Source organism: Pungitius pungitius, chromosome 15 (assembly GCF_949316345.1).
Source record: "Pungitius pungitius chromosome 15, fPunPun2.1, whole genome shotgun sequence".
NCBI classification, from domain to species: Eukaryota; Metazoa; Chordata; class Actinopteri; order Perciformes; family Gasterosteidae; genus Pungitius; species Pungitius pungitius.
The window spans coordinates 5736038-5758394 of NC_084914.1; the positions used below are offsets into that span (position 1 = coordinate 5736038).

At 42.6% G+C, this 22357-nt stretch overlaps 6 protein-coding genes across 6 annotated transcripts; 4 read left to right on the forward strand and 2 right to left on the reverse strand.

The window, feature by feature from the left end:
* Positions 1 to 1683: 1683 nt before the first annotated feature.
* cdcp2 (CUB domain containing protein 2) lies at positions 1684 to 4287 on the forward strand (the record flags this gene model as incomplete). The annotated part of the gene is made up of 5 exons (XM_062557852.1): positions 1684 to 2035; positions 2116 to 2457; positions 3167 to 3520; positions 3700 to 3878; positions 3982 to 4287. Coding segments are annotated over 5 exons (1533 nt in total), but the record flags the coding sequence as incomplete, so codon positions are not given.
* Positions 4288 to 4338: 51 nt separating this feature from the next.
* On the reverse strand, positions 4339 to 6146 carry tceanc2 (transcription elongation factor A (SII) N-terminal and central domain containing 2). Its single transcript, XM_037459415.2, has 4 exons — positions 5642 to 6146; positions 5402 to 5543; positions 5025 to 5218; positions 4339 to 4810 (listed from the first exon to the last, which is right to left on the reverse strand). The coding sequence occupies exons 1-4, from the start codon at positions 5738 to 5740 to the stop codon at positions 4622 to 4624; spliced, it is 624 nt and encodes a 207-aa protein (XP_037315312.1). The 5' UTR covers positions 5741 to 6146; the 3' UTR covers positions 4339 to 4621.
* A 1642-nt stretch (positions 6147 to 7788) lies between these two features.
* On the forward strand, positions 7789 to 10553 carry tmem59 (transmembrane protein 59). Its single transcript, XM_037459007.2, has 8 exons — positions 7789 to 8036; positions 8287 to 8392; positions 8504 to 8598; positions 8692 to 8844; positions 8975 to 9041; positions 9312 to 9432; positions 9540 to 9657; positions 9935 to 10553. The coding sequence occupies exons 1-8, from the start codon at positions 7881 to 7883 to the stop codon at positions 10085 to 10087; spliced, it is 969 nt and encodes a 322-aa protein (XP_037314904.2). The 5' UTR covers positions 7789 to 7880; the 3' UTR covers positions 10088 to 10553.
* Positions 10543 to 13234, reverse strand: lrrc42 (leucine rich repeat containing 42). The gene is made up of 8 exons (XM_037459006.2): positions 13190 to 13234; positions 12448 to 12848; positions 12218 to 12349; positions 12016 to 12137; positions 11840 to 11925; positions 11645 to 11758; positions 11425 to 11509; positions 10543 to 11321 (listed from the first exon to the last, which is right to left on the reverse strand). The coding sequence occupies exons 2-8, from the start codon at positions 12834 to 12836 to the stop codon at positions 11026 to 11028; spliced, it is 1224 nt and encodes a 407-aa protein (XP_037314903.2). The 5' UTR covers positions 12837 to 12848; positions 13190 to 13234; the 3' UTR covers positions 10543 to 11025.
* A 1660-nt stretch (positions 13235 to 14894) lies between these two features.
* On the forward strand, positions 14895 to 18756 carry yipf1 (Yip1 domain family, member 1). The gene is made up of 10 exons (XM_037459009.2): positions 14895 to 15075; positions 15352 to 15462; positions 15595 to 15746; positions 15843 to 15923; positions 16055 to 16142; positions 16305 to 16421; positions 16518 to 16684; positions 17074 to 17256; positions 17884 to 17990; positions 18233 to 18756. Exons 2-9 carry the CDS (start codon positions 15429 to 15431, stop codon positions 17968 to 17970), a joined length of 909 nt encoding a protein of 302 aa, XP_037314906.2. The 5' UTR covers positions 14895 to 15075; positions 15352 to 15428; the 3' UTR covers positions 17971 to 17990; positions 18233 to 18756.
* Positions 18757 to 19979: 1223 nt separating this feature from the next.
* On the forward strand, positions 19980 to 22139 carry zgc:113691 (uncharacterized protein LOC503529 homolog). Its single transcript, XM_037459010.2, has one exon. It carries the CDS (start codon positions 21352 to 21354, stop codon positions 22120 to 22122), a length of 771 nt encoding a protein of 256 aa, XP_037314907.2. The 5' UTR covers positions 19980 to 21351; the 3' UTR covers positions 22123 to 22139.
* Positions 22140 to 22357: the final 218 nt, after the last annotated feature.

Below are 22357 nucleotides of genomic sequence, written 5' to 3' on the forward strand. Positions count from 1 at the left end.
TACTTTTTTGGAGAGTCGGACCGACCTGTCAGTTAAATTTGAAGCTCCCAACAGATCGGCTTAGCATTAAGAGACTTTAGGGTGGAATAAACCCACAGACCCAAACCCAAATCAAACAACGCATATGTAAGGGTTTTTTTTTTACCTGCCCTGCTAGCGGTTTGCCCCCAACCTCTAGTCTCTGTGCTAAGCTACGCTAGCTTTAGCATTACATATTCATGAGCCCGGCATCAAACTTCTCACCTAACGTTTGACAAGCTACCAACTAAACACATTCCCCACAATGTCAAACTGTTCCTTGGATTTGAGGATATTCCATCTGCACATAAATCAAGTCCCTTTTAACTCTCTCTCTCTCTAACTTTCAGCCACAAATCATGGTCGATCCTCTCAATAATATTCTGAGATTCAGTTACAATTCTATGCAGGTTGCCCGTGAAAATGTGATTTGAATAAAATACCCACAGTCTTAGTCCATAATTGTCCACAGGTGCCACCTGTCCGAGACTTGAAAAAAGGAGTCTTTTCTATTACAGCTGTAAGTCTTGTAATGGTCTTCAGGCTAGTTTCAGTTTAGAGCCCTTCATCTCTCTAACTACTTATAACTAAAATGTAAGATGATGACATTATGTCAAAGAACAGAAGATCAAACTACAAAATCTTCCAGTAACAAAGAACAATTGATTATGTAAGGACTTTACTTTATTTCTGATGTGCTTTTATAATATGTGTAAATCAACAGTCACCCACTTAGACTTGATCTACAATCTCCTATATTGAAACTTAAAAAAAGAATGCAATAAAGATCCCTTTTTGTTCATTTAGACACATCTAACAAAACGTTACATTTACTTTTAGACAAACAGTCATTTTCAAGGTTGAGATGTGAATGTCTTTGTGTTTTGCGTGAGCTGCTTTTACAAAAGAAAAGAAAAGTCCACACAGTTGCCTCTTAGTCCACAACATCCATAGTTCTGGGATCTTCTCTCCCTCGCATCGCTCTCACAAAGCCATTTAGACTACTGACGAATCCTCCTCCCTTTCTTCCGGTTTCTTTTATCAACTCTCCTTGCAGCTGATAGTTCACCACGCCGCGTGCGTGAGACCGTCATTAAAAATGTATGCAATCTCTCCAAACAGTCTCCTGACAGGCCGCCCGTGCTCATTGGGTATCAGTCATTAAAATTTAGCGGAGAGGGCAAAGCGTGGCCTACGGAAGTATCAGGTTTCTCATTCAGGCAGTGAATGAATTTTTCAAAGTGCCATTACCTCTACGGGCTTCACTGCTGATTTCTCGAGGCTGTGCTCTCTGACACTCGCGTTGTTTGTCTCCGCTGGTGTTGTCGCCAAGGCGTGACAAAAGCCGAACCAACAACATCAACATGAGTCTCAGGGTGGCTCTCCTGATTAATTTTCTACTGCTTGTCGACAGGGCTGATTCTAAAAAAGGTGAGTGGCTATTTGTTATCTTGACGGAGCGAAGCACAACTTTGATGCAAACGCTTCGTCTTCGCAGGTGGCGTGTATTCAAAAGTCGGGTTCGCAATTGTTCAATGTCGGCCTGTGACGCATTTTTAGGGGACGTACCAGGTTGCGTGGAAGAAAAAAAAAAGTCAAACGAAAGCATGAGAAGCGAGTTATTTTTTCTCTTGAATTGAAATTCAACATTATTTCCATTAAAAAAAAGGTGTGAAATGTGGAGGAATCCTCTCCGCACCATCCGGCAATGTCTCCAGTCCAAACTTCCCGGGCCTGTATCCCTACAACATCGACTGCTCCTGGCTCATTGTTGTGGCAGAGGGCTCCTCCGTCCTCCTGACCTTTCACCACTTCCAGCTGGAGTACCACGCTAACTGTGCTTACGACTATATCAAGATCTACAACGGCATACCTGAGGACGAGGGGAACCTCCTTGGGAGATATTGCGGCAACATCCCTCCTCCACAGTTCACCTCGTCTTGGAATGTCATGTCCATCCTCTTCCATTCAGACCGCCACGTGGCCTACGCGGGCTTCAGCGTTGGCTACAGGAAAGGTAACTTCCGTTCTGTTTGAGGCAATTATTTTAAGGATAAATGTGAAGTCTCATTTCGGTTTTCCTCCCATCCTTTCTAGATATGTGCGGCGGAGTCTTAACTGGCCTATCGGGCGTGATCTCCAGCCCGGGCTACCCCCACGAGTACAGCAACAACGCCGACTGCTCCTGGGCCATCCGCGTGTTCAACCACAGCGTGGTCACCTTGGTCTTCTTGGACTTCCAGCTGGAAAACAACGAAGGATGTCATTTTGACTTTGTTGCCTTGTTTGACGGCCCCACGGTCGCCCACCGCCACCTGGGCAAATACTGCGGGGCAGACAGACCCCCCAACACAGTGACCTCGTCAAACCAGCTGCTGGTGATGTTCAAGTCCGACTTCAACATTGGCGGACGTGGGTTCAAGGCCTACTATTATTCAGGTAGGACAATTTGGTGGGATTAGTGGCATTGAAAAGTCTGCATGGGAAAGGCTTATAACTTGCTTTCAGAATTCGACCCCCGTTGCCTTGATGTTCGATGTACCTGCAGGAATTGTAACTGAAAAAAGGACAACGTGATAGACCACCATCACTCTGTTAGACATTGGGGTCTATGTGTAAAGCACCCTTCACAGAAATCAGGTCTAGAAAGACCTTGAGCGGGACACAAAAGGGACCGTCATGCGCTGATATGAAAATCAAACAGATCTAGTACGAGGCACTAAGCACCATCTCTGAATAGAGCACAGCTCATCAACAGCGTCACACAAAACCACCAATGCGAACAAGAAAAAGTCCACAAATTCAAAATTCATTAAGTGTTCTTGCCAAACCGGGGACTTAAATCTAAGGAAATCACTAGTGAATACGTCTTGGACAGCTGACAATAGACTGTCCCCATGTCCCATTGTTGAACATGAACCAATCACCAAGCGGGTGAAAATGCCTATTTTGTTTTTTTCTAAGAGTTATCTCTGCCAGTTAAGAGAGTGATTTTGATCTTCTAATCAAACCGTCAGGAAGAAAACAAACATTTTCCTAAAATGTTCAACCATTAAACTAAAAAGGAATTATTTCCATAATAACACAACTTCTAAAACAGAAAAAAAATTTCCCCCCCAGTCACCTCTGATCACCTGTACTTTAACAGGTGAATGTCAGCAGATCCTGTCGGCTGTAAATGGCAACTTCAGCAGCCCCCATTTCCCGAACATCTACCCCAACAACATCAACTGCCACTGGAGCATCACTCTAGCAGCGGGGTACCGCATCAAACTCTTCTTCCCCGTCATGGACTTGGAGGACCGCAACAGTCTGTCAGATGAGTGCGCCTACGACTCCGTTGCCGTCTACGATGGGGGCACTCAGGCCGACGCCCTGCTGGGCCGCTGGTGTGGCAGGGACCAGCCCCCCTTTCTCGTCTCCAAGGGCAACAAGTTGCTGGTGGTCCTCAGCACGGACAGAAATGAGGCTCACACAGGGTTCACGGCTTCTTATCTTGGAGGTAAACGTTCTCTATGTGGTTATTTTTTATGTATGTGTGGAAGCTGCAGGTCGAAGTCATTCGCCCCTTTTGCTCAAAATGTCCAGTCTAAATACCAGTCAAACTCTTCTGCGCTAAAACGTTTATCTTGACAAAAAACAGTGTGTACTGTGTCTTCCCTCCCACCCCGGCGATCCAAGTGGTGCCTGTAAACGTTAGCTGCACAAGATCAGAATTCACCATATTGATACCACAGCAGTCCTTACCTCAGCTGGACCGGGAGAACATCTACCTGGGAGACCCATCCTGTGCAGCTCAGTTGACAGCCACCTCATACAAGATACTCGCTCAGTTTGTCAACTGTGGCACTGCCGGCCAGGTGACGCGCTACAACACACTTACTCACACTCCAGCTTTTAAAGATGTGGATTTTGGCCGCAACTTGCTTTCGATTTAACACTGTAACACCTGATCCCTCGCAGAAACACCGGAACATCACGGTGCTGGTAAACAAACTCTTCATAGACTTCTCTGACGGGAAGCGGACGAATGTGCAAGAATATAGAGTGCACTGCGACGCCCTGCGGAAGGTAGCGTCGGTGTGGATCGTTTCGGCAGAGGAGCGACGTCTCGAGGAGCTGGCCCAGCAAACAGACAGTGGCAGCGACGACGACACGGTGGGTCCGGAAGCTGTGCCCCACGACCTGAGCGACATCGTCTTCATTAGCATCTGTGTCCTCGCTGTTATTCTCATGGTGATCGCTATTGTTTGGTTAGTGCTGCTTTAGAAATACACAGGTCATAAGGTCTTAACAAAGAACTCGGAAGGTTTCATGGTCTCATTTTCAATTGTATTTTGTATAAAATTGTTCTAAAAAAAAAATTTAAAAAAAGATGAACAAAAAAAACTGTATGGTTCCAGTATGCGATGACATTATAATTAACACCAACAATAAATACACAACAAAGCATCATAAAGCTGCTGATGCGCCATAAAATGTAATAATATTTTGTATCCACTTAACAGAAAATAAAGAAAATGGAAAAAAAGAAAGAAAAGCATGTATGCATCAAGAGAACAGACAACTTTGAAATAAAACCACCTGATGGTTTCAATGCCAGTTATTTCTTGTATTTAGACACCAGCTGTTTGACGGAGACGGAGTTGTCCTTCACTTGTGTTCGGATATCAGTGTTGTGTTTGAAGGCAAACACCAGCGCTCTAACAGTCCGTCTGTATGAGCTGCTGACTAACCGGGAGCTCTGGTGAAACACTTCTCTCTCGATGTTGTCTATAAGACCAGAATCCTCCTGTCGGTGAGATAAGAACAGAAAAACAACAAACGCATAAGTAAACAGATCAAAGAATGTCAATGAATTTGCAGCAAAGCAACATTTGAGAGTAACACTATTATTACTAGCTCCATTGATTTTTTATTACCAACAAATCCCATCCCCCCCTATTGCCAAGTCTAAATATATGACATAATATCTCATTTACACTTTGGTCTTCACAGTCTCTCACCTTGACCTCTAGGGCCTCAGACAGCAGCCTTGTGGCGTTGCTCCTGAGGCCTTCAGATTGTTTGTCCGAGCGCACTTCAATGGCCGGCTTATTAGAATTCGCCTCGATGAATGTCCTCCAGTCCGTGTAAACCTTGGCAGCCATTGAACTCACCTCCGGATCCAGATGCTTCCGCATTTTATTGACCGCGTGACCTTTGGAGAGAGGGACGTTTTCATAATGCGATGGACCAATTAGTGCAATTTGCATTGTCAGTACTTGAACTGGCAGTACTTGTACTACCGTTCAGTGTGTTCAACCTATGAACTGAATATTAACCTTTCACAACTTCAAGGTACATGTTTCCGCTGTGCATTGTGTCAGCAGTCTCGGCCTACCGATCTTGGTGGACTTGAGCACCTCCCTGGACGGGATCTTCTTGCTCAGCTCGGTCAAGGCGGTCAGCAGGTCGTCCTTGCGCTGTTCCGGCAGCTCCAGGATGGACTTGTAGCGCACGATGTCCTCGATCACCACCACCCTCTGTAACGAGCCAAACACAGGGGACGTGTAGGTTGCGTCTGTCGGGGAATAACGTCCACCTCGTCCGTCCATCACCCCGCGCAGGACCGGTGACTCACCCGCAGAGATTCGATTGTGGCTTGTTTGTAAACCTTCTCGTTGCCTTTTGGTTTCGTAGGCGCCCCCCCGTTGGTGAGCCGCACTACAAACTTGTCCATCCTCAAAATACGAAAGTTGCAAGCTGCTTGGCGTTGGCCGGTGGTTTGAAGAAACTACAGCTAGTGACAATTAGCTCTCTAAAAGGGAAATTCCGCATCAATAAAAAAACTTCATAAGGAGGGTCCAGAGAGCCTCGGTGCTAAATGCTAACTGCTACTAGCATTTCCTCAGTTAACGCTACAGATAGATGACTACTATTACAGAATAAAAAACAATGTATTACAGTCATTGCTAGCTTGGTTTAACTCGTTTGGCCATCCTCCACCCGTTGATGGTTTCCTGTATGACCACAACGGTGGAAAGTTCTGTTTGGTAAGGCTAGCTGGGCGATGGTAAACAGTGGGGACTGGTGATGTGCAGACGATTCTTCTTCTTCTTCTTCTTCTTCTACTACTACTACTACTACTACTACTTCTTCTTCTTCTTCTTTTACTTTTTATGGTTTCACGGCGGTTGGCATCCATCTTATTGGTGCATTACCGCCACCTTCTGCTCCGGAATATGGATCAGAAAAAAAAGTATAAAAGAAAGGCTTTCTGCTCTGTGACATTGATGTCTGGACAAAACAGTGTACGACAGCCACGAACACTTCACTTCTGTTGTGGACAAACAGTGGCGACCTGTATATAGATTATGCAGCTGCACCACTTTGAAAATACAAACACACATCTCAGTGGACAACGGGTTTTTTTATTTGTATAGTTTACATCTCTGTGCAAATACCTGTGCATATTGCAAATAGTTTACATTTCATACATACATTTTGTGTTTGTCTTTTTTATGACAGATGTACTGTTATATTTATGATTGTGCTCTCTTTTACAGTGAAGCATTGTGGAATACCATCATTATTTCCACACAAATAAATATAGCGTGCCAGATTACCTATGTGTATATGCCTATATTAAAATAGGATGTTTTCAATAAAAACATTATGCAATCTCAAACCACTAATTGTCATAAGGAAATTTGAAAATAAAAAAGGTTACACATATAAAAGAACATTCACTGACAAGAACAGCTTTTATTTTATTTTTTTTCAGTTAGAAATTTTTCAAACAGTAAACTAAATAATACAAATATACTTGAGATTTTATATTTCGGCACAATTCAATAATAACTTCAGGTATCACAATCTGAATCAGAAACCATTTACTGCCACGTATGTTCCTCTGATAATTCAACCTTCAACCATTCAACCATTTGGATTGTATTCCCTTTGGTCAACCTGTTATCAAAAGATAACATGGATATTGACAAATCAAATTCAGTGGTGGGTAATGGAACCAATATGAACTATGATTTCAGCTTTGCTGAGAGATATGAGCCGTGAACTAAGTTTAGCTGTAAATTTAGCTACCTGACATTACCTTCAGGAGTTTGGTTTTGAACGTTATTTATGGGATAACGGGACCAATGTTGCTTTCGAGTGCTGTCGGAAATAAAAGAGCCAAGCCAACATGTGAATAACAGAGAAATGGTTTGATGTTTTGTACACATTTTATATAATTGAGTCACATTAATATCCCAACTAAATAAATGTTAATAATCCTCAACCCCGAAATTAAGCCAACATAGCATTATTCGTACAGTGAAAACATATTTTCTTTCAATCTTCAAATTTCTATTTTTAATACACTTACCTCTTAAAACAATCTTATTGAGCAAAATCATAACACAAGACACATTTAGGTCTCATAAACAAAACCAATGTAGGGAAGGAAGTTGTGTATTTCAGGACGTATTTCAAAATCTAATGCAGTCGTTTGTATTTTATAATTTAACTAGCTTTGCTTTATCTTTTGTTAGGGACAAAATACTGTGCAATCAAGTAAGTAAAATTACATTCTGCATTGTCCTGCTGTAGAAAGTATTTAGTACCCTAAAACTCATTTCTACAGGGGTCTTGCTCAGAGTTAGGTCAAACAAGAGCCGTTCCTTTCCAAGAAAACCATCCGTTTTTGACGCTGGTTCATCATTCGCTTTTCCACTATATTTAGTATTTACGAGCATCCCTTAAACGCAGAAACGCTTTTCGTAACAGCCTCGCGAGAACCGCAGTTACCGCGAGACTACGGGCCGATTAAAAAGGAGGAAGGCACAACGTCGCGTCGTCTGTTTAGAGTTTTCGCTGACAAAATGGGGACGCTTGCCTTCGCCGCCCGTACGTTGGGGCTGCTCGTCCTGGTCGCCTGCACATCGACGTCTGCTGATGTGTTCGACAGCGTGTTGGGAAGCACGTCGTCTTGCCACAAGTCGTGTGAAATGACGTACAGTTTGCACACGTTTCCGCGCGTGAGTCCCGCACTCTTCTCCAGGAAGTGATCGTGTCCGCTGGCGTTACCTAACGTTTCGTGTTTTGTTGAATGCAAAGTGGACCCTGCAGTCACTTCGTCACAATGGATTTTACGTTTACTGGCATGTTGCTTGCGAAGGGGGGCTTTTGTATGCGTTGGATCGCGAGTCGTCTCCTACGGTGGTGGTGGTTGTTGTTGTTGTTATGGTTTGTCGAGGCGATCAGCTGATCCTGGTGTTTGTTTTGAAGGAGGAGGAACTCTACGCCTGTCAGAGAGGCTGCCGTCTGTTCTCCATTTGCCAGTTTGTTCGCGACGGTGACGATCTCAATCAGACGAAATCCGAGTGCGAATCCAGTGAGCCTCCGGCCTCTTTTTAATATCCCTTCATAACCTGCTCGAGCCATGTTTTTTTTTTTTTTTTTTTTAAACATTTGTGACCCCCTTCCCCCCCCTAAACTCCCGCAGCCTGTCGTGAAGCCTACAGCCATTCTGATGAGCAGTACGCATGCAACCTTGGCTGTCAGAATCAACTTCCTTTCGCAGAGCAAAGGCATGAGCAGGTAATACCGGTTTGCTACATAACCCCGATGCACCTGCCAGGTGCATGTGTTCCAGTATGACTCCTTGAGAAACTCTTCATTTCCTTTTCTCAGCTGGAGGCCATGATGCCCAGGATTCACATGCTGTACCCCATGACTCTGGTCAGAGGCTTTTGGGACGACGTGATGAATCAGGCCCACAGCTTCATCACCTCCACCTGGACCTTCTACCTCCAGGCTGATGATGGCAAAGTGGTCATTTTCCAGGTATTGCAGAGTATGAACCTGGGTAGTGAGGAACAAGGAAATTTAATCTGACCTACTGCATGCGCACATTTTGTCACAGTCCAATTGTAACTACAATGTTAAACATTCATCTTTGTTTCCCGTTCAACAGGCTGAACCACAAGTCCAGTTTTTCTCCCTGTTTGAAGTGGAAAAAGACGAAGAGCCACAGAAGAGCTGTAGGGTTTCACTCGTTTTTCTTACAGTCCAATAATTATTGTCTTTACAAGTATTTCCTGTAGCGTCAGAACCTGATTGAGTATAGTGTGCAGTAGACCTCCATTGTTAGAATATAGAATATGTACATAAGTCACATAATGGCACTGGCGTGTTCCCTCATTATAATCAACATTGGCAGTGTGGGTTATCGAGTGTTCAAGTGCAACAGACAGATTTCATCTTTTTTTTTTTATTGCATGTCAAGTGATTTTTATTTCTCATTTTACAAGTTCCCGGATTGAGCCCCGTTTACAAAGATTATCAGCGCACTTTAATCCAGGAGAGGGACCGAGATATGACCAGGGACCGCGACGATGAGGATCAATACAACCTCTTCAACTGTCTTTCCAGGTTTGTAAACCCAGATCTCCACATTGTCATGGGAGTTAAATTGTAAACTGGATTGGTAGAACAGGCGATTAGTCACTGGGGTCTCAGGGCTGTAATTTTCTCCTCAGGAACCCTTGGCTACCAGGGTGGATCCTAACCACCACTCTGATCCTCTCTGTGGTGGTGCTGATCTGGATCTGCTGTGCCACTGTGGCAACTGCTGTGGACCAGTATGTACCTGCTGAGGTACGTTCTGTGCAGCACACGTAAAGCCCACAAATTATAAAGCAGCACATAAAGTTGAATTTAATTAGCAAAATATTTCTTTGCCGGGATTAGTAACTTTCCGGGTCTCAGCTGGTTGAAATGCATTTTTACACTGACTTTTGCACTATTTGAATAATTTAAAACTATTCTTTAAGAATGAACATAACGACCACGAACGTGAAACGGACTGTTTTGAAATATTGTTTAACATTATTATAATGTTGGTTTATATTAAAGTATATATTTTTCTATTCAGAAATTGAGCATCTATGGTGACAAGGAGAATATAATGGAAAAGAAACTGATTCCATATCCAGCCTCCTCCCTGCTGATCATTACCTCCAAAGGATCTGAGGAAGAGGCCGGGCCGCTCCCTCACAAAGTCGACCTGAGCCAGTCAGACGTTTAGAAGCCGAAGACTTGGCACAGAATAAGTTTAGGTTGATTTTCCTCCTCTGGCCCAGGACCTGGGCTTCTCTCGGGATATACGGAAGTAACTACTCGCAGAAGATTTTGTATAATTGATATGTCTCGTCTCCTTTTTGTTGATGCTTTTAAAATTGAAATGATAAAAAGGGTTATTTTCTTTTGTATATTGGTAAAATTGAGGCATTAATGTAATCAGCAGCACACTTGAAATATGTTTTGGGATTTTTCTTTTCTTTCTTGTGTAAATTGGCTCTCGGTGTGCTTATTTTTATCAAATAATGGATAAATTCAATGTTTGACTTGAAGTGATATTAACCCAAACCCTCCTTTTATTGTCCTATAGATTGTGCTAATACTGCAGACTCACTGTATGTTCATGTTTGTACTGTAATCATTTACAGAAGATGAATTTTACAATAAAGTTTGATGCTCCTTCCCACATTTAACTGACTGCAGCGTTTCCTGCGTCACTGTTGGTATTTAATCCCGATCAATCCTGAGAACAATGAGTGAAGTTGTTGACATGGGTGTGACTTTCTGATCTGCAAACCAACGTAGCTGTGGGATACAAGTAACTGACGCAATTTAAGAGGTTGTGGCGCAGTACCTTAAGTAAGGTTATTTGCATCAGCTGGCCTTTTTTTTTTACTCCCCATTGTGAATACTGTCCATGAACACTTAAGCGGTTTCAGGTCCCTCTGAGACGGGAAGCCGAGGCACTTTCAAGGTATTTCCCTTGGCATTGAGCGACTTCACAACTAAATATAATATAAGACTTATAAATACTAAACTTTATTTATAAAACTTTACACCATCAAACTAAGAACAGGTCTTTCGGTTCACCGGCCTTGAGTGTTGGCCGACGGACCCCAGCTCTGCGGGGCGTCCTGCACGGTGTCACACACACACACACACACCTCAATAGCTGTTCAACAAGTCATTGTCCTCCGCGGAAAGCGCTGACGATGACAAACGTTTTGTTGGAGGACTTCGATGCGAACTGGTGCATTTTTCTGACAGGCGCTGCCTTTTTTTGATATTGTGCCAGGACGGCTTGCCTTGATGGTTTGCTGTGGAAGGACTCGGGTTCTCTGGCAGGGGGTCGTTCTCTGCAGGTCTGAAGAAATGTAGTCTCTCTCTCTCTGCCTCCTTCTCGCCGCTACGTGCCGACGGTGCTGCATTCAGTACTTCTCTGACGAACTTCTGCCTGCCAACTAGAGAACACAAACACTTAGACCATCCTCTGTAATGCCATAATCTTTTTTTTTTTTTTTTACAAATAGAAGGATTAAAATGTAAATTTGACTCAAATCGTACAAAAGCGGAGTGCTGATGTTCTGGATTCATCCATTTTCTTCAGCTTTGGCATTTGTGAACTATTTGTTTCCCACTGGTTTACAACCTGGAAATGAAACAATGCATGATTATGTGGGATGTCAAACAGCTCTGTATCTGCAGCATTTAGCCCTAATTAAATGACATGGCTTGCGTTAAACTACTTACTTACTTACTATCATAAGCGTCTGAAAACATTTACCTGCTCTGCCCAACCTTCTGTTTTACATCTCGAATGATCAAACGTGTCCAGTGGTTTCTCGGAATAAATGAGCCCCAGCAGGTCCCATATGGTCGTCTTAAGTCCACTCCCAAGCTGCAGGTATGAAACACATTTTTAATGGCAGCACCACAATAAGCAGCACCAAAGTGTTACAGACAACCATAACCAAAATACCTTTAAACTGGTCCCAGATGCATCAAGGTTTTCAAGTTTAGGGAAGCATGTGAGGTATCTTAAAGCTCTCACTGTAATAGGGTTATCTGTAAAACAAACAAATGTCAACTTCTACTTTCTGTCACCAGGAGATTTTGGTTAAATTAAAAACTGCTGATTATATTTCGGTTACTAACAGGAAACATCCAGTAACTGAAGTGAGTCCAGTCCCTTCCTCAGCATCCGGATCGGTGCAGTCAATCGCTGAAGGCCGACATCTGACAGACCGTTACCACCAATGAAAAGCTGGACCAGGTTGCTGAGAAAGAAGAGGCAGATGTGTCAGTGACATTGACCCTTATCCACATCACCTCAGTTGGGGGGGGGGGGTGTTAGTACCTTGCCAAGGAGCTGGATGTGAGATGCTGGAATATCTCGTGATTGTCCCCTAGTCTGCAGCCAAACAGGTCTAAAGACTTCAAGCTATGAAAGGTTTTGATTTCATCCATTCTCTCGTGCAGGAGGGGAAATCTGCAGAAACAAAAAAGGGGAGACAAATGCTTTTTTTTCCTTTTTCTCTGGCGAGTAAAACTTTGGGGAGGTCAACCAACGTCGCCAATGCCACTTACCTATTTCTCAGACAGAGTGATCCGAGCACCATCTCCCCATACGCGTCGCCGAACAGCCGCAGGGCTTTGGGAGAAATGTCCGCGTTTAAAAACACCCGGTTCTCCTCCGCTGCTGCGAACAGCCGGTCTCCGATCTGCTCGGGGAAGTCCACCAGAGAATCCACGTGGTGGATGTTGTCGGCCACGAACAGCAGTGCGATGTCGAAGAGAGACTTGGTGGTGTACCTCAGGCTGCCCTCCGCGTTGTAGGTGAATATGAAGTGCTCCTTCCGGAGCACAAACGGATTCGTCCTTCTGCACGACGACACCGGCTTCGGCTGCGCCAGCACGATGTCGCTGACGCGACGCAGGTTGCCTCTCTCTCGGACGTAAACGGCGCCACCGTCCATAGTGAGGTCAGTCTTTCCCCGTGGGAAGGGCAGAAAAGTATGGAGGTCACGGAGTTGCGTTTAGACGGCTGAAGCGTTTTTTTTGGGGGGGGGGGATCCAGGTGACGTTAGCTGGCTAGTTAGCGTTAGTTAGCTAATCCATGGTCGTAGACTGAACGAATGACCCAAAGGGCTCCCGAGTCTTAAAATACTCGTTTGTTAGCTGCTATCGGTTCCCATAAGAATTTTCTTAAAGCACAACGTTCAACATTTTAGGAAATGTTCTTTTTTTTATAGCCATAAACCTCTAACCAGGGTCATGTCCTCTCCGCTAACTTGACATTACACTTGTTTGATTTCTTCCACTAACTTACTGTTCCAAATAACACTTTTTCTTCTTCTTCTTCTTCTTCTTCTTGTTCTTCTTCTTCTTCTTTTGTTTTTGTTAGTGCCAGGTGGCCAACCGTTGTTTTGACGCATTACCGCCCCCAGTCCTCTGGAGTGTGAACACTAAGATCAAACAAACCAAAGGATCAGTTTTCAAATTATATTCATTAGTCTGATTAGCACTGAATATTCGAGAAGACATTTCCGACATTTGTCGTGAGAATTATTTTACAGTACGTAGTACGTCCTCTTCATTTTAAAAACAATAAAACATGGTCCAAATGTTATTACTCCCACTCTTCAAAGTCCTTTTTGTTGCTTCATCCGCCTTCTCATTCTATCAGCTCCAACATCGGGGAGTGCAGTAATTCAAAAAAGAAATCCCACAATTACAAAATATAAAAAATAAAAATAAAACTCATGAATGCTCCACATAAATCACACTACACACTACATCTCTTTAATGCTTGTGCATAAATTGCTTGCTGTTTTCCCATCAAGGTTTAGACTGACAAAAACCCATTATCAAGCTTACAAACTAAGAAAGGCCCAGGTAGTTTTTTTTGAAAACGCATATGAAGCATTGAAGATTTGTTAATTGTGCTCTACGAGATCCATATTGGTGGGGAGTTGGATTAAGGACTTTTGTTTTGGGAAGTATCCTTCTAGCACAGATTGTGTCAGACTTGTCAAATCAGGACATGGTAGGCAACGGTACACCTCAAAGTAGTGTGATCAGCTTGAGGCTTTTCATATGACTAACGATACATTCTCAAAGGATGGGATCAAGCTTTGGCTGAAAAAAAGACATAGAAAAGGCTTAGAACGTGGGAAGCCATTTCATTCAGAGTTGAAACAATGTATGTGACCTTGATGAGTTCTGCGTTGGATTATGGCAGTACAGCAAGTGGAACAGCAGCCAAATCTTAGGTCCAAGCATTACAGTCCTCCGTGGAGCATTAAAACATCTGCCAACACCTGCCATGTGGGTATGAAGTAAGAGTGGTATCAAAGGTCTAGAGACAGGAGGGACAGGATACAGGGTAGTTATACCAGCAAAAGAAATTGCAATCAACAGAAATCCAATTTTCAAGAGGTCTACACAGCGGAGAGGCTGGCGGTGTTTGTTGCACAACAATGGGTAAAAAAAATAGCCGTGAAGAGTTGCTTTAATTAGAACGGCTGTGAAAATGAATTCCATCAATCAGCCAAAGGAATAACAAATCAGAGAGACCACACATATGAGGGGTATCAGGAATGAGAGATTCAGTTTAACCAATAGTTTTGAGTCGCACAGAGCGAAGAGGAGGAATCATCTGATGGAGTTACGGATGCAGTAAAGGCCATTTAAATGATCGCTCAGCCTGGGGTAGAGAGTACAGGTTAAGGTAGACTTCTTTTTCCAAAATAACCCTGTTTTTTGTCCGAATATGATGTATAAGAAGGCATAGAGGGTAAGGGTGGTGGTGGTCAGTGACTAGGTTTTATTAGTAAGTTAAGCTTGTAAAACATGGAGGATAAAATATCGACCAACGTGGCGTATTGTTGTTTTAATGAAGGATACATTCTGAAGCAGAGGGGGGCAGTAATGCACCCAACGACCTAGATGCTACTCACCATAATACCAGAAGAAGAAAAAGAAGAAGAAGAAGAAGAAGAAGAAGAAGAGTTGTTAATGCGCGATCTGTTCCAGCACTACAGCTCCATCCCATTGGCTGCTAGACGCCACTTACATCCGGGATCTGTTGTGTCGCTTCCAATGAGGTGACGTGACTGTTATTAAACGGCTCTGGCTAGGATGTCCTGTTCCAACCTGTGATTCCAACCTAACCTCACGGAAGTGAAATGATTGCAGGTTTTGGTAGTTTATCTGGTAAGCATGCATTGTTTTGAAAAATGCTCACTGATTTTAAAATAGAACCGTGACGCTTAGTCCTAAAGTTACGTTAGTAAGCTAATGTTAGTTAGCTAATGTTCAAATACATAGCTAACTAAGCTAATGTTGTCCAAGAGCTGTCAATTATGGGCTAACTTGAGCTAACTTTCTTTTTCTGTATTGCTTCTAGTTTGCTATGTATTCAGTGAAAAGCATACGGCGAGGGAGAAATTAAGCCTCGGTGTGATGAATGTTATTTTCTTTCCCCCATAGATTTCCCAGAGTAAGTTGTCATTAACTTGCCCATACGTTTTAGTGCGAGGTGACCCACAGAGAGTGAATCCGTTTAAATGGCGTCGACCAATGACCCATTCCAGTTTCACGGTAAATATCCTCCACACGTCTCCTTACTCTCCCTGTACTGCACTCATTGGTCCAAGAAACTGCAACGTTCACCCATATAAACTTTCCACATTTTGGATTAACGTTTCCAACTGATCCATCCTATGACATTAGAATTTGAAGAAGCGGGCAATCTGTTGGAAGCCAACGGAGATGCAACCACCATTAGTATTGAAGATGACGAAAGCAAGCCCGAGAAGCAGAGACCAGCTTTCTCTCCTGCTGGGGATGATGAGGACCCACTTGCCAGCGATGACAAGACAGAGGTCTGCACAAGAATAGCGCTTCCTTCAGCTGTTAAACATTGCTCAATCAAATATTTGTCTGATACATTTCTATTTTCTGTTTTTTTTCAATTGAAGCTTCTCTCTGGGCAAACCAAAAGTGTCCCCTTTTGGACATTTGAGTACTATCAAAGATTTTTTGACGTCGAGACCCATCACGTAATATATTTAAAACTTATTTTAATGTATTTTAATTACTGTTATATTTTGTCTTTTAATACAGAGGGTGTTTGAACAAATGTAGCCTCAACTACCTTAACATGTATAATGGTTATTCTCATTTCTTTCAGGTGAAGGAAAGAATCGTTGGATCAGTGCTGCCATGGCCTGGAAAGAATTTTATTCATACCTACCTTCGTAGAAATCCAGATTTGTACGGTAAGCTCACTAACCATTCAACATGCATGTCCTAACAAGAGGTTTTCAGACATGCTTTGGCTTGGACAATAAGGGAAAAATGTCTTCCAGGTAAATCATTTAATATTGTAACAAATGGGGACACAAACTGAAGTTAAAATTTCTTGATACGTCTTATTTCAGGACCATTCTGGATTTGCACCACCCTTGTGTTTGCTATTGCTATCAGTGGAAACCTAGCAAACTTTCTGATGCACTTGGGAAAACCAAATTACAAGTATACCCCAGAGTTTCAAAAAGGTAAGTACTAGGAATTAATCGCTCACTTGTGCAGGTTGAATGTAAGCGTAGACGGTACATTTAGCTTATATACTCTTCATTTACTGTGTTTTCTAGTGACAATAGCTGCAACAGCGATCTTCAGCTATGCTTGGTTTGTGCCCCTTGCCCTGTGGGGTTTCCTGCTATGGCGAAACAACAAGATCATGAACTTGGTGTCCTACTCCTTCATGGAGATTGCCTGTGTGTATGGATATTCCCTTTCCATTTACATACCAACAGTGGTAAGATCTACAATTTTTCTTTTCAGAGTTTCGGTACACAGTCACTATAGTAGTCACTGGGACCCCCTAATTGTTGCATTCTGTCTTCTTATTCTGAATTGTAATGAAGAAAAAAAAAGTCTGGTTTACAAATGAGTGTAACATTCCACTTTAGGAAATGTAATATTTGTATCTTTTAATATTACTTCACACAGCATGTTTTTCAGTTTCCAATGATTGATTGATTGATTGATTTTAATCATTTGATATAGCCTACAATACATTACACTTTATTACAAATCTTGATAGTTGATTCCCCTTGTGTCATGAAACGTTTCCGACATTCATCGCGTATCTAATAATTCTCATGAAATGCGACTCATATTATTTAATGTCTTTTCCAACACAAGATCTTATGGATTGTCCCGTACGAATGGCTGAGGTGGTGCACCATCGTGGTGGCTCTCGTCCTCTCTGGCTCACTTCTGGGGACGACTTTCTGGCCTGCAGTCAGGGATGACCACCCTAAAATTATCATAGCAATAATGTCGACCATTGTTGTGTTAAACGCCCTGCTTGCTGTCGGCTGTAAGGTAATTGTGTTCTATTTCACATAACTTTACTCTTAGGATTAATTACAAATCGGTGAGAAATGGAAAATTAATCAGTGTGAAGAAATAAGATACAAAATCCATTGTCCTGCTTTGGCAAACAACATATGTATCACCCCAGTTAATTCAAGCTGCCTGTCCATCTTGGTGTAGATAACAATGATTGGACCCACTCTCAATTTGTCCTCAATGATCTCCGTGGCACGGCCAAGCTTTGTCAATCTCCGACATGTGGGTTTCTGGGTAACAACCATTACCTGATAGTGTCAAGTTAACTCCCTCTGGGGAGACTCTCTTCACTGGAAACTGTGACTGCATTGTCTAATTGGTGCAAAGACGGCCTGATTGTACATGTCTGTCGAGTCCACACCGGTATCCTATGTCTGGTCACATTCATGTAATCAGTCTACAAAGTAAGCCTGATGGTCTGACGGTTGAACGAGTTAATGCATTGTGGGAATGCTGTAGCGTCTCTTGTAACACTAAACATTTCCTGCACTCCTTGTAACTGACATACCGACGTTAGTTCTGGATGGATCGGTGGTTTCTCTTAATTCCGTGATGTTTCTTTGTCAGTTTGTTAATAATCTACTTGCTTGTGCTTTTCAGACCTATTTCTTCAGCAAACCAGAAGAAGTACAACCAGGTGAACTTTCTTCTGCAACACAAGCGACCAAAGCCCCAAACCCAACATGAAAGCCTGTCTCTTTCTAAAGGTAAACAATAGTGACTCAGGCACTTCTCATACACTAATAGACCTGATACAGATGTTATATTCCTCCAACCTGTACTTTCCCACGGCTAGTTTGAATCCACTTGTACTGGGAATGATGACCTCCTACATTAGTAGCAGCTCTAAGCTTAAGATAGGTTTTTTTTTTTTTTGACGAGCTAGGGGTGACTTCCTTTACACGAGTTGCCCTTCCCAACGCAAGTGTCATTATTCTTTAAATTGCAGGTTCTCCGGTGGCCTTATTAGAGAGAATTGGGTTGCTCTGGTGATGAAGTCACGGATCGTCTGGATTTCACCTTCACTCGAACATTCTGGCTCAAGACCTTTAAAACCCACGGTGCATTCTTGATGCAAGTTTTTATTTTCAGAAGTCATGCAGTTGTTCCAAGTGTGTTATTTCTAATGGGATGGGTTCTACACTTCCTTAATGATAATGGGTTATGGTGTTACACAGCACATAAGAATTCTTGTTGTGGTAGCGTTCCCCTTTATAGTTATGTTGAAATATTTAGGTAACCATTCTGTGCAGTAATGTTGGTAGCATCAAAGGCATTTTGTATATGCATTTTTTTTTTTATATTTAGTTAATGGGAACTTGGTGGTATATTTTGTGTAAAAATATTCTAAATGAACAGCACAAGAATTGTGTATTATAAGATTTTAAACATTTATACAAATAGTGTAATTTGTATTTTCCTCTAACTGATTTAACCGCAAGTGCCCACAACTAATGCCAAAGACCTATCATATACACTCACCGGCCACTTTATTAGGTACACCTGTCCAACTGCTCGTTAACACTTAATTTCTAAGCAGCCAATCACATGGCGGCAACTCAGTGCATTTAGGCATGTAGACATTGTCAAGACAATCTCCTGCAGTTCAAACCGAGCATCAGTATGGGGAAGAAAGGTGATTTGAGTGACTTTGAACGTGGCATGATTGTTGGTGCCAGAAGGGCTGGTCTGAGTATTTCAGAAACTGCTAATCTACTGGGATTTTCACGCACAACCATCTCTAGGGTTTACAGAGAATGGTCCGAAAAAGAAAAAACATCCAATGAGCGGCAGTTCTGTGGGCGGAAATGCCTTGTTGATGCCAGAGGTCAGATGAGAATGGCCAGACTGGTTCGAGCTGATAGAAGGGCAACAGTGACTCAAATAACCACCCGTTACAACCAAGGTGGGCATAAGAGCATCTCTGAACGCACAGTACGTCGAACTTTGAGGCAGATGGGCTACAGCAGCAGAAGACCACACCGGGTGCCACTCCTTTCAGCTAAGAACAGGAAACTGAGGCTACAATTTGCACAAGCTCATCGAAATTGGACAATAGAAGATTGGAAAAACGTTGCCTGGTCTGATGAGTCTCGATTTCTGCTGCGACATTCGGATGGTAGGGTCAGAATTTGGCGTCTACAACATGAAAGCATGGATCCATCCTGCCTTGTATCAACGGTTCAGGCTGGTGGTGGTGGTGTCATGGTGTGGGGAATATTTTCTTGGCACTCTTTGGGCCCCTTGGTACCAATTGAGCATCGTTGCAACGCCACAGCCTACCTGAGTATTGTTGCTGACCATGTCCATCCCTTTATGACCACAATGTACCCAACTTCTGATGGCTATGTTCAGCAGGATAATGCGCCATGTCATAAAGCTGGAATCATCTCAGACTGGTTTCTTGAACATGACAATGAGTTCGCTGTACTCAAATGGCCTCCACAATCACCAGATCTCAATCCAATAGAGCATCTTTGGGATGTGGTGGAACGGGAGATTCGCATCATGGATGTGCAGCCGACAAATCTGCGGCAACTGTGTGATGCCATCATGTCAATATGGACCAAACTCCCTGAGGAATGCTTCCAGCACCTTGTTGAATCTATGCCACGAAGAATTGAGGCAGTTCTGAAGGCAAAAGGGGGTCCAACCCGTTACTAGCATGGGGTACCTAATAAAGTGGCCGGTGAGTGTATGTCCAAGGTATTTACGTGTGTAACAACTTTTCTTTTTTTTAAATTAATTGGGTTTTACATGGCTGATCAAAGGTATGAAATGAAATCTGTCCATTCTCAATGAGGGTTTAATTGAAAGAAAGTTAAAAAAATTAAACCGATATATTGCATACTGTCTTTGCACCTTAAAGAACTAATTCCACCTTTAGAAAACTATGCTTATTATCTTTAAATTTGCTAGGATGTGTTACTTATCAGAAACACTGCAGACAGGGCCTAATTGCGGCTTTAAATGATGGTTCCACTCTTTTGGCAGCGGTGATGTGTGTCTGTATGTTTCAGACAGGAAGAAATGATTTGTGCAACAAGTCCCAGGACTCTGTTTACTGATTGGCTTCTTATTATATTTTCTTTTTTTACCTTTGACCAATCTTTAGGTTGAATTGTAAGATATGACCGTAGAATGGACCCTATAATCTAACTCTTAAGTGGCACATTTCCCAAAATGTCTTATTTCTTCAAACATCATTCATTCATCAATTATTTTTTATTTTTATTTTTTTTAACATGTTTATCCATATTTAAAACAAGGGAAACGTAAGCTTAACGCCGTCTGCCATTCAAATGAATTAAATGAACAAACAAATCATGTTTCTTAGATTTTCTTTTTTTGATCGGACTTAAGTGACTCTGGACGTTTCCATCATATAATGCTTAAGATGTCAGTAAAAAACTTTTTGTTCACCTTCTTTACTTCTGGCTTACTCCAGCTCTCACACGTGGAGGAAACGTTTCCGCTCCCGAGAGCATTAAAGACTCGCAGCACATTTCAACACTGGGACCTATTAAAAATTTAAGGGAGGGTTTGTTGGTAATTGAAATACACCTTTTGAAATGTTGATTTTCACAAAGCGGACGTCTAACTTAAAGTGTGGACATTTTGGCTGCTGCTACTGTTTTTCCAACTCATCCATTTTAATTGTTCTGTGGTTGAGTAAGATGAATCTACAATGTCACTGTTTGGATGTAAAGATTACCAGCAGTGGAAATGTTACTTATGTTACGGGAAGGCCTTTTTAAACAGACACCCAGCGTGTTGTGTCATGTTCTCAGATTAATTAACAAATTAAAAAGATAAATTATGTCACTTGAAACGGTTTCACATGGATGGCGCTGCCCTAATTACTGGTCATTCTAGCCCCTAGCTTTGTGTTACACAAGAGCTGCATGTCTAACGGAGAACCCTGTTAAGAGGAATGTCACCTGCCTCCGTCTTCCACATGCACGCGGCTGCTCCTGCTTGTGAGGTGGATTTACCGACATAATGCTCAAGAAAGCTAGATTAACCCGTGAGTAAAGTCATTACTTAAAAAGAAATTTCTCCCATAGGATGGCCAATTTAAATGGTAAAGGGGAAAAGGGGTCCAAATTTGAGACATTGAAACTTTTGGAGAAATGCAGAAAAGAAAGAGATGACGCCATGCAAAGAGAAAGTGTTCTCCGAGAGAAACTCCGGCAGTATGAGTCAAAGGTGCGCTCAGCTGAGGCTGTGAGACAGAAACTGAAGAGCTTGATTATGGACAACAGGGAGCTGAGGAAACAAGTGAAGGCTCTGCGTACTGAGATTGGACTCGAGTGCAGCCCTAAATTTAATGGAAAGACCACGAAGGACATAATCAATGACTTGCAGGAAAAGGACCGTGAGTGCAATGACCTGCTGGAGAAGAGCGGGAAACTGAATCTGACCATTGATGATTTGACTTCAGAGTTGGCAAATACCGTTACCTCTAAAACACTTTTAGAGGATCAAGTGCAATCGTTGCAGCAAAATCTCAAGGATATGACAAATAATCAACGCCGCTTGCTGAAGTTGTGGGAAGACAAGAAGGTCCAAAGGGAGCAGCTTGCCCTCCCTGCAATTGCCCAGAAACCAGTGCAGAAACCGTTTGTCCACAAAGCAGTTCAAACTGAGATGTCCGTCAGTTCATCCCAAAAGCTTCCAGTCAATGCTTTCGAGAGCAAGTCATTCTCTCGGGACCTCGACCAAACAACTTTGGATAAACATAGTTTTCCAACCTATGGGAATGGCTATGGTCATGACGAGAAGGCTTCCTTGCACGATGACACAAAAGGACTAGACTCGAGGGCCGATATTCACTGACACTCTGCATTGAGACATTAAGGGGGAGATATAACTTATATCTGCAAATAACTACCAAATTAGTAAAGTTGAATACTATGTCATTATTTCTGGCATTTTTCTTGCCTTGTGTAATTTGATTGTTACAATGTAGTTATTTTACTATTTGTGTAACTAAAACGACATTTAAACATTTACCGCAAGCAGCTTTCGAAAGAAATGGTCTGTGAGCTTATTCCGTTCATTCCATCCTGCA

What these genes read in the sequence shown, in the direction of transcription:
- tceanc2 (XM_037459415.2), bottom strand. Translation starts at nt 5,740, where the DNA reads ATGGACAAGTTTGTAGTGCGGCTCACCAACGGGGGGGCGCCTACGAAA. An exon ending in CCACAATCGAATCTCTGCGG is followed by an intron (nt 5,544 to 5,641) that starts GTGAGTCACCGG and finishes GGCTCGTTACAG; the next exon opens with AGGGTGGTGGTGATCGAGGA. An exon ending in GCTCAAGTCCACCAAGATCG is followed by an intron (nt 5,219 to 5,401) that starts GTAGGCCGAGAC and finishes CTCTCTCCAAAG; the next exon opens with GTCACGCGGTCAATAAAATG.
- tmem59 (XM_037459007.2), top strand. Translation starts at nt 7,881, where the DNA reads ATGGGGACGCTTGCCTTCGCCGCCCGTACGTTGGGGCTGCTCGTCCTG. An exon ending in GAAATCCGAGTGCGAATCCA is followed by an intron (nt 8,393 to 8,503) that starts GTGAGCCTCCGG and finishes AAACTCCCGCAG; the next exon opens with CCTGTCGTGAAGCCTACAGC. An exon ending in CTCTTCAACTGTCTTTCCAG is followed by an intron (nt 9,433 to 9,539) that starts GTTTGTAAACCC and finishes TTTTCTCCTCAG; the next exon opens with GAACCCTTGGCTACCAGGGT.
- lrrc42 (XM_037459006.2), bottom strand. Translation starts at nt 12,836, where the DNA reads ATGGACGGTGGCGCCGTTTACGTCCGAGAGAGAGGCAACCTGCGTCGC. An exon ending in TCACTCTGTCTGAGAAATAG is followed by an intron (nt 12,350 to 12,447) that starts GTAAGTGGCATT and finishes TTGTTTCTGCAG; the next exon opens with ATTTCCCCTCCTGCACGAGA. An exon ending in AACATCAGCACTCCGCTTTT is followed by an intron (nt 11,322 to 11,424) that starts GTACGATTTGAG and finishes TGTGTTCTCTAG; the next exon opens with TTGGCAGGCAGAAGTTCGTC.
- yipf1 (XM_037459009.2), top strand. Translation starts at nt 15,429, where the DNA reads ATGGCGTCGACCAATGACCCATTCCAGTTTCACG. An exon ending in TACCCCAGAGTTTCAAAAAG is followed by an intron (nt 16,422 to 16,517) that starts GTAAGTACTAGG and finishes TGTGTTTTCTAG; the next exon opens with TGACAATAGCTGCAACAGCG. An exon ending in TGCTTGCTGTCGGCTGTAAG is followed by an intron (nt 17,257 to 17,883) that starts GTAATTGTGTTC and finishes TGTGCTTTTCAG; the next exon opens with ACCTATTTCTTCAGCAAACC.
- zgc:113691 (XM_037459010.2), top strand. Translation starts at nt 21,352, where the DNA reads ATGGCCAATTTAAATGGTAAAGGGGAAAAGGGGTCCAAATTTGAGACA.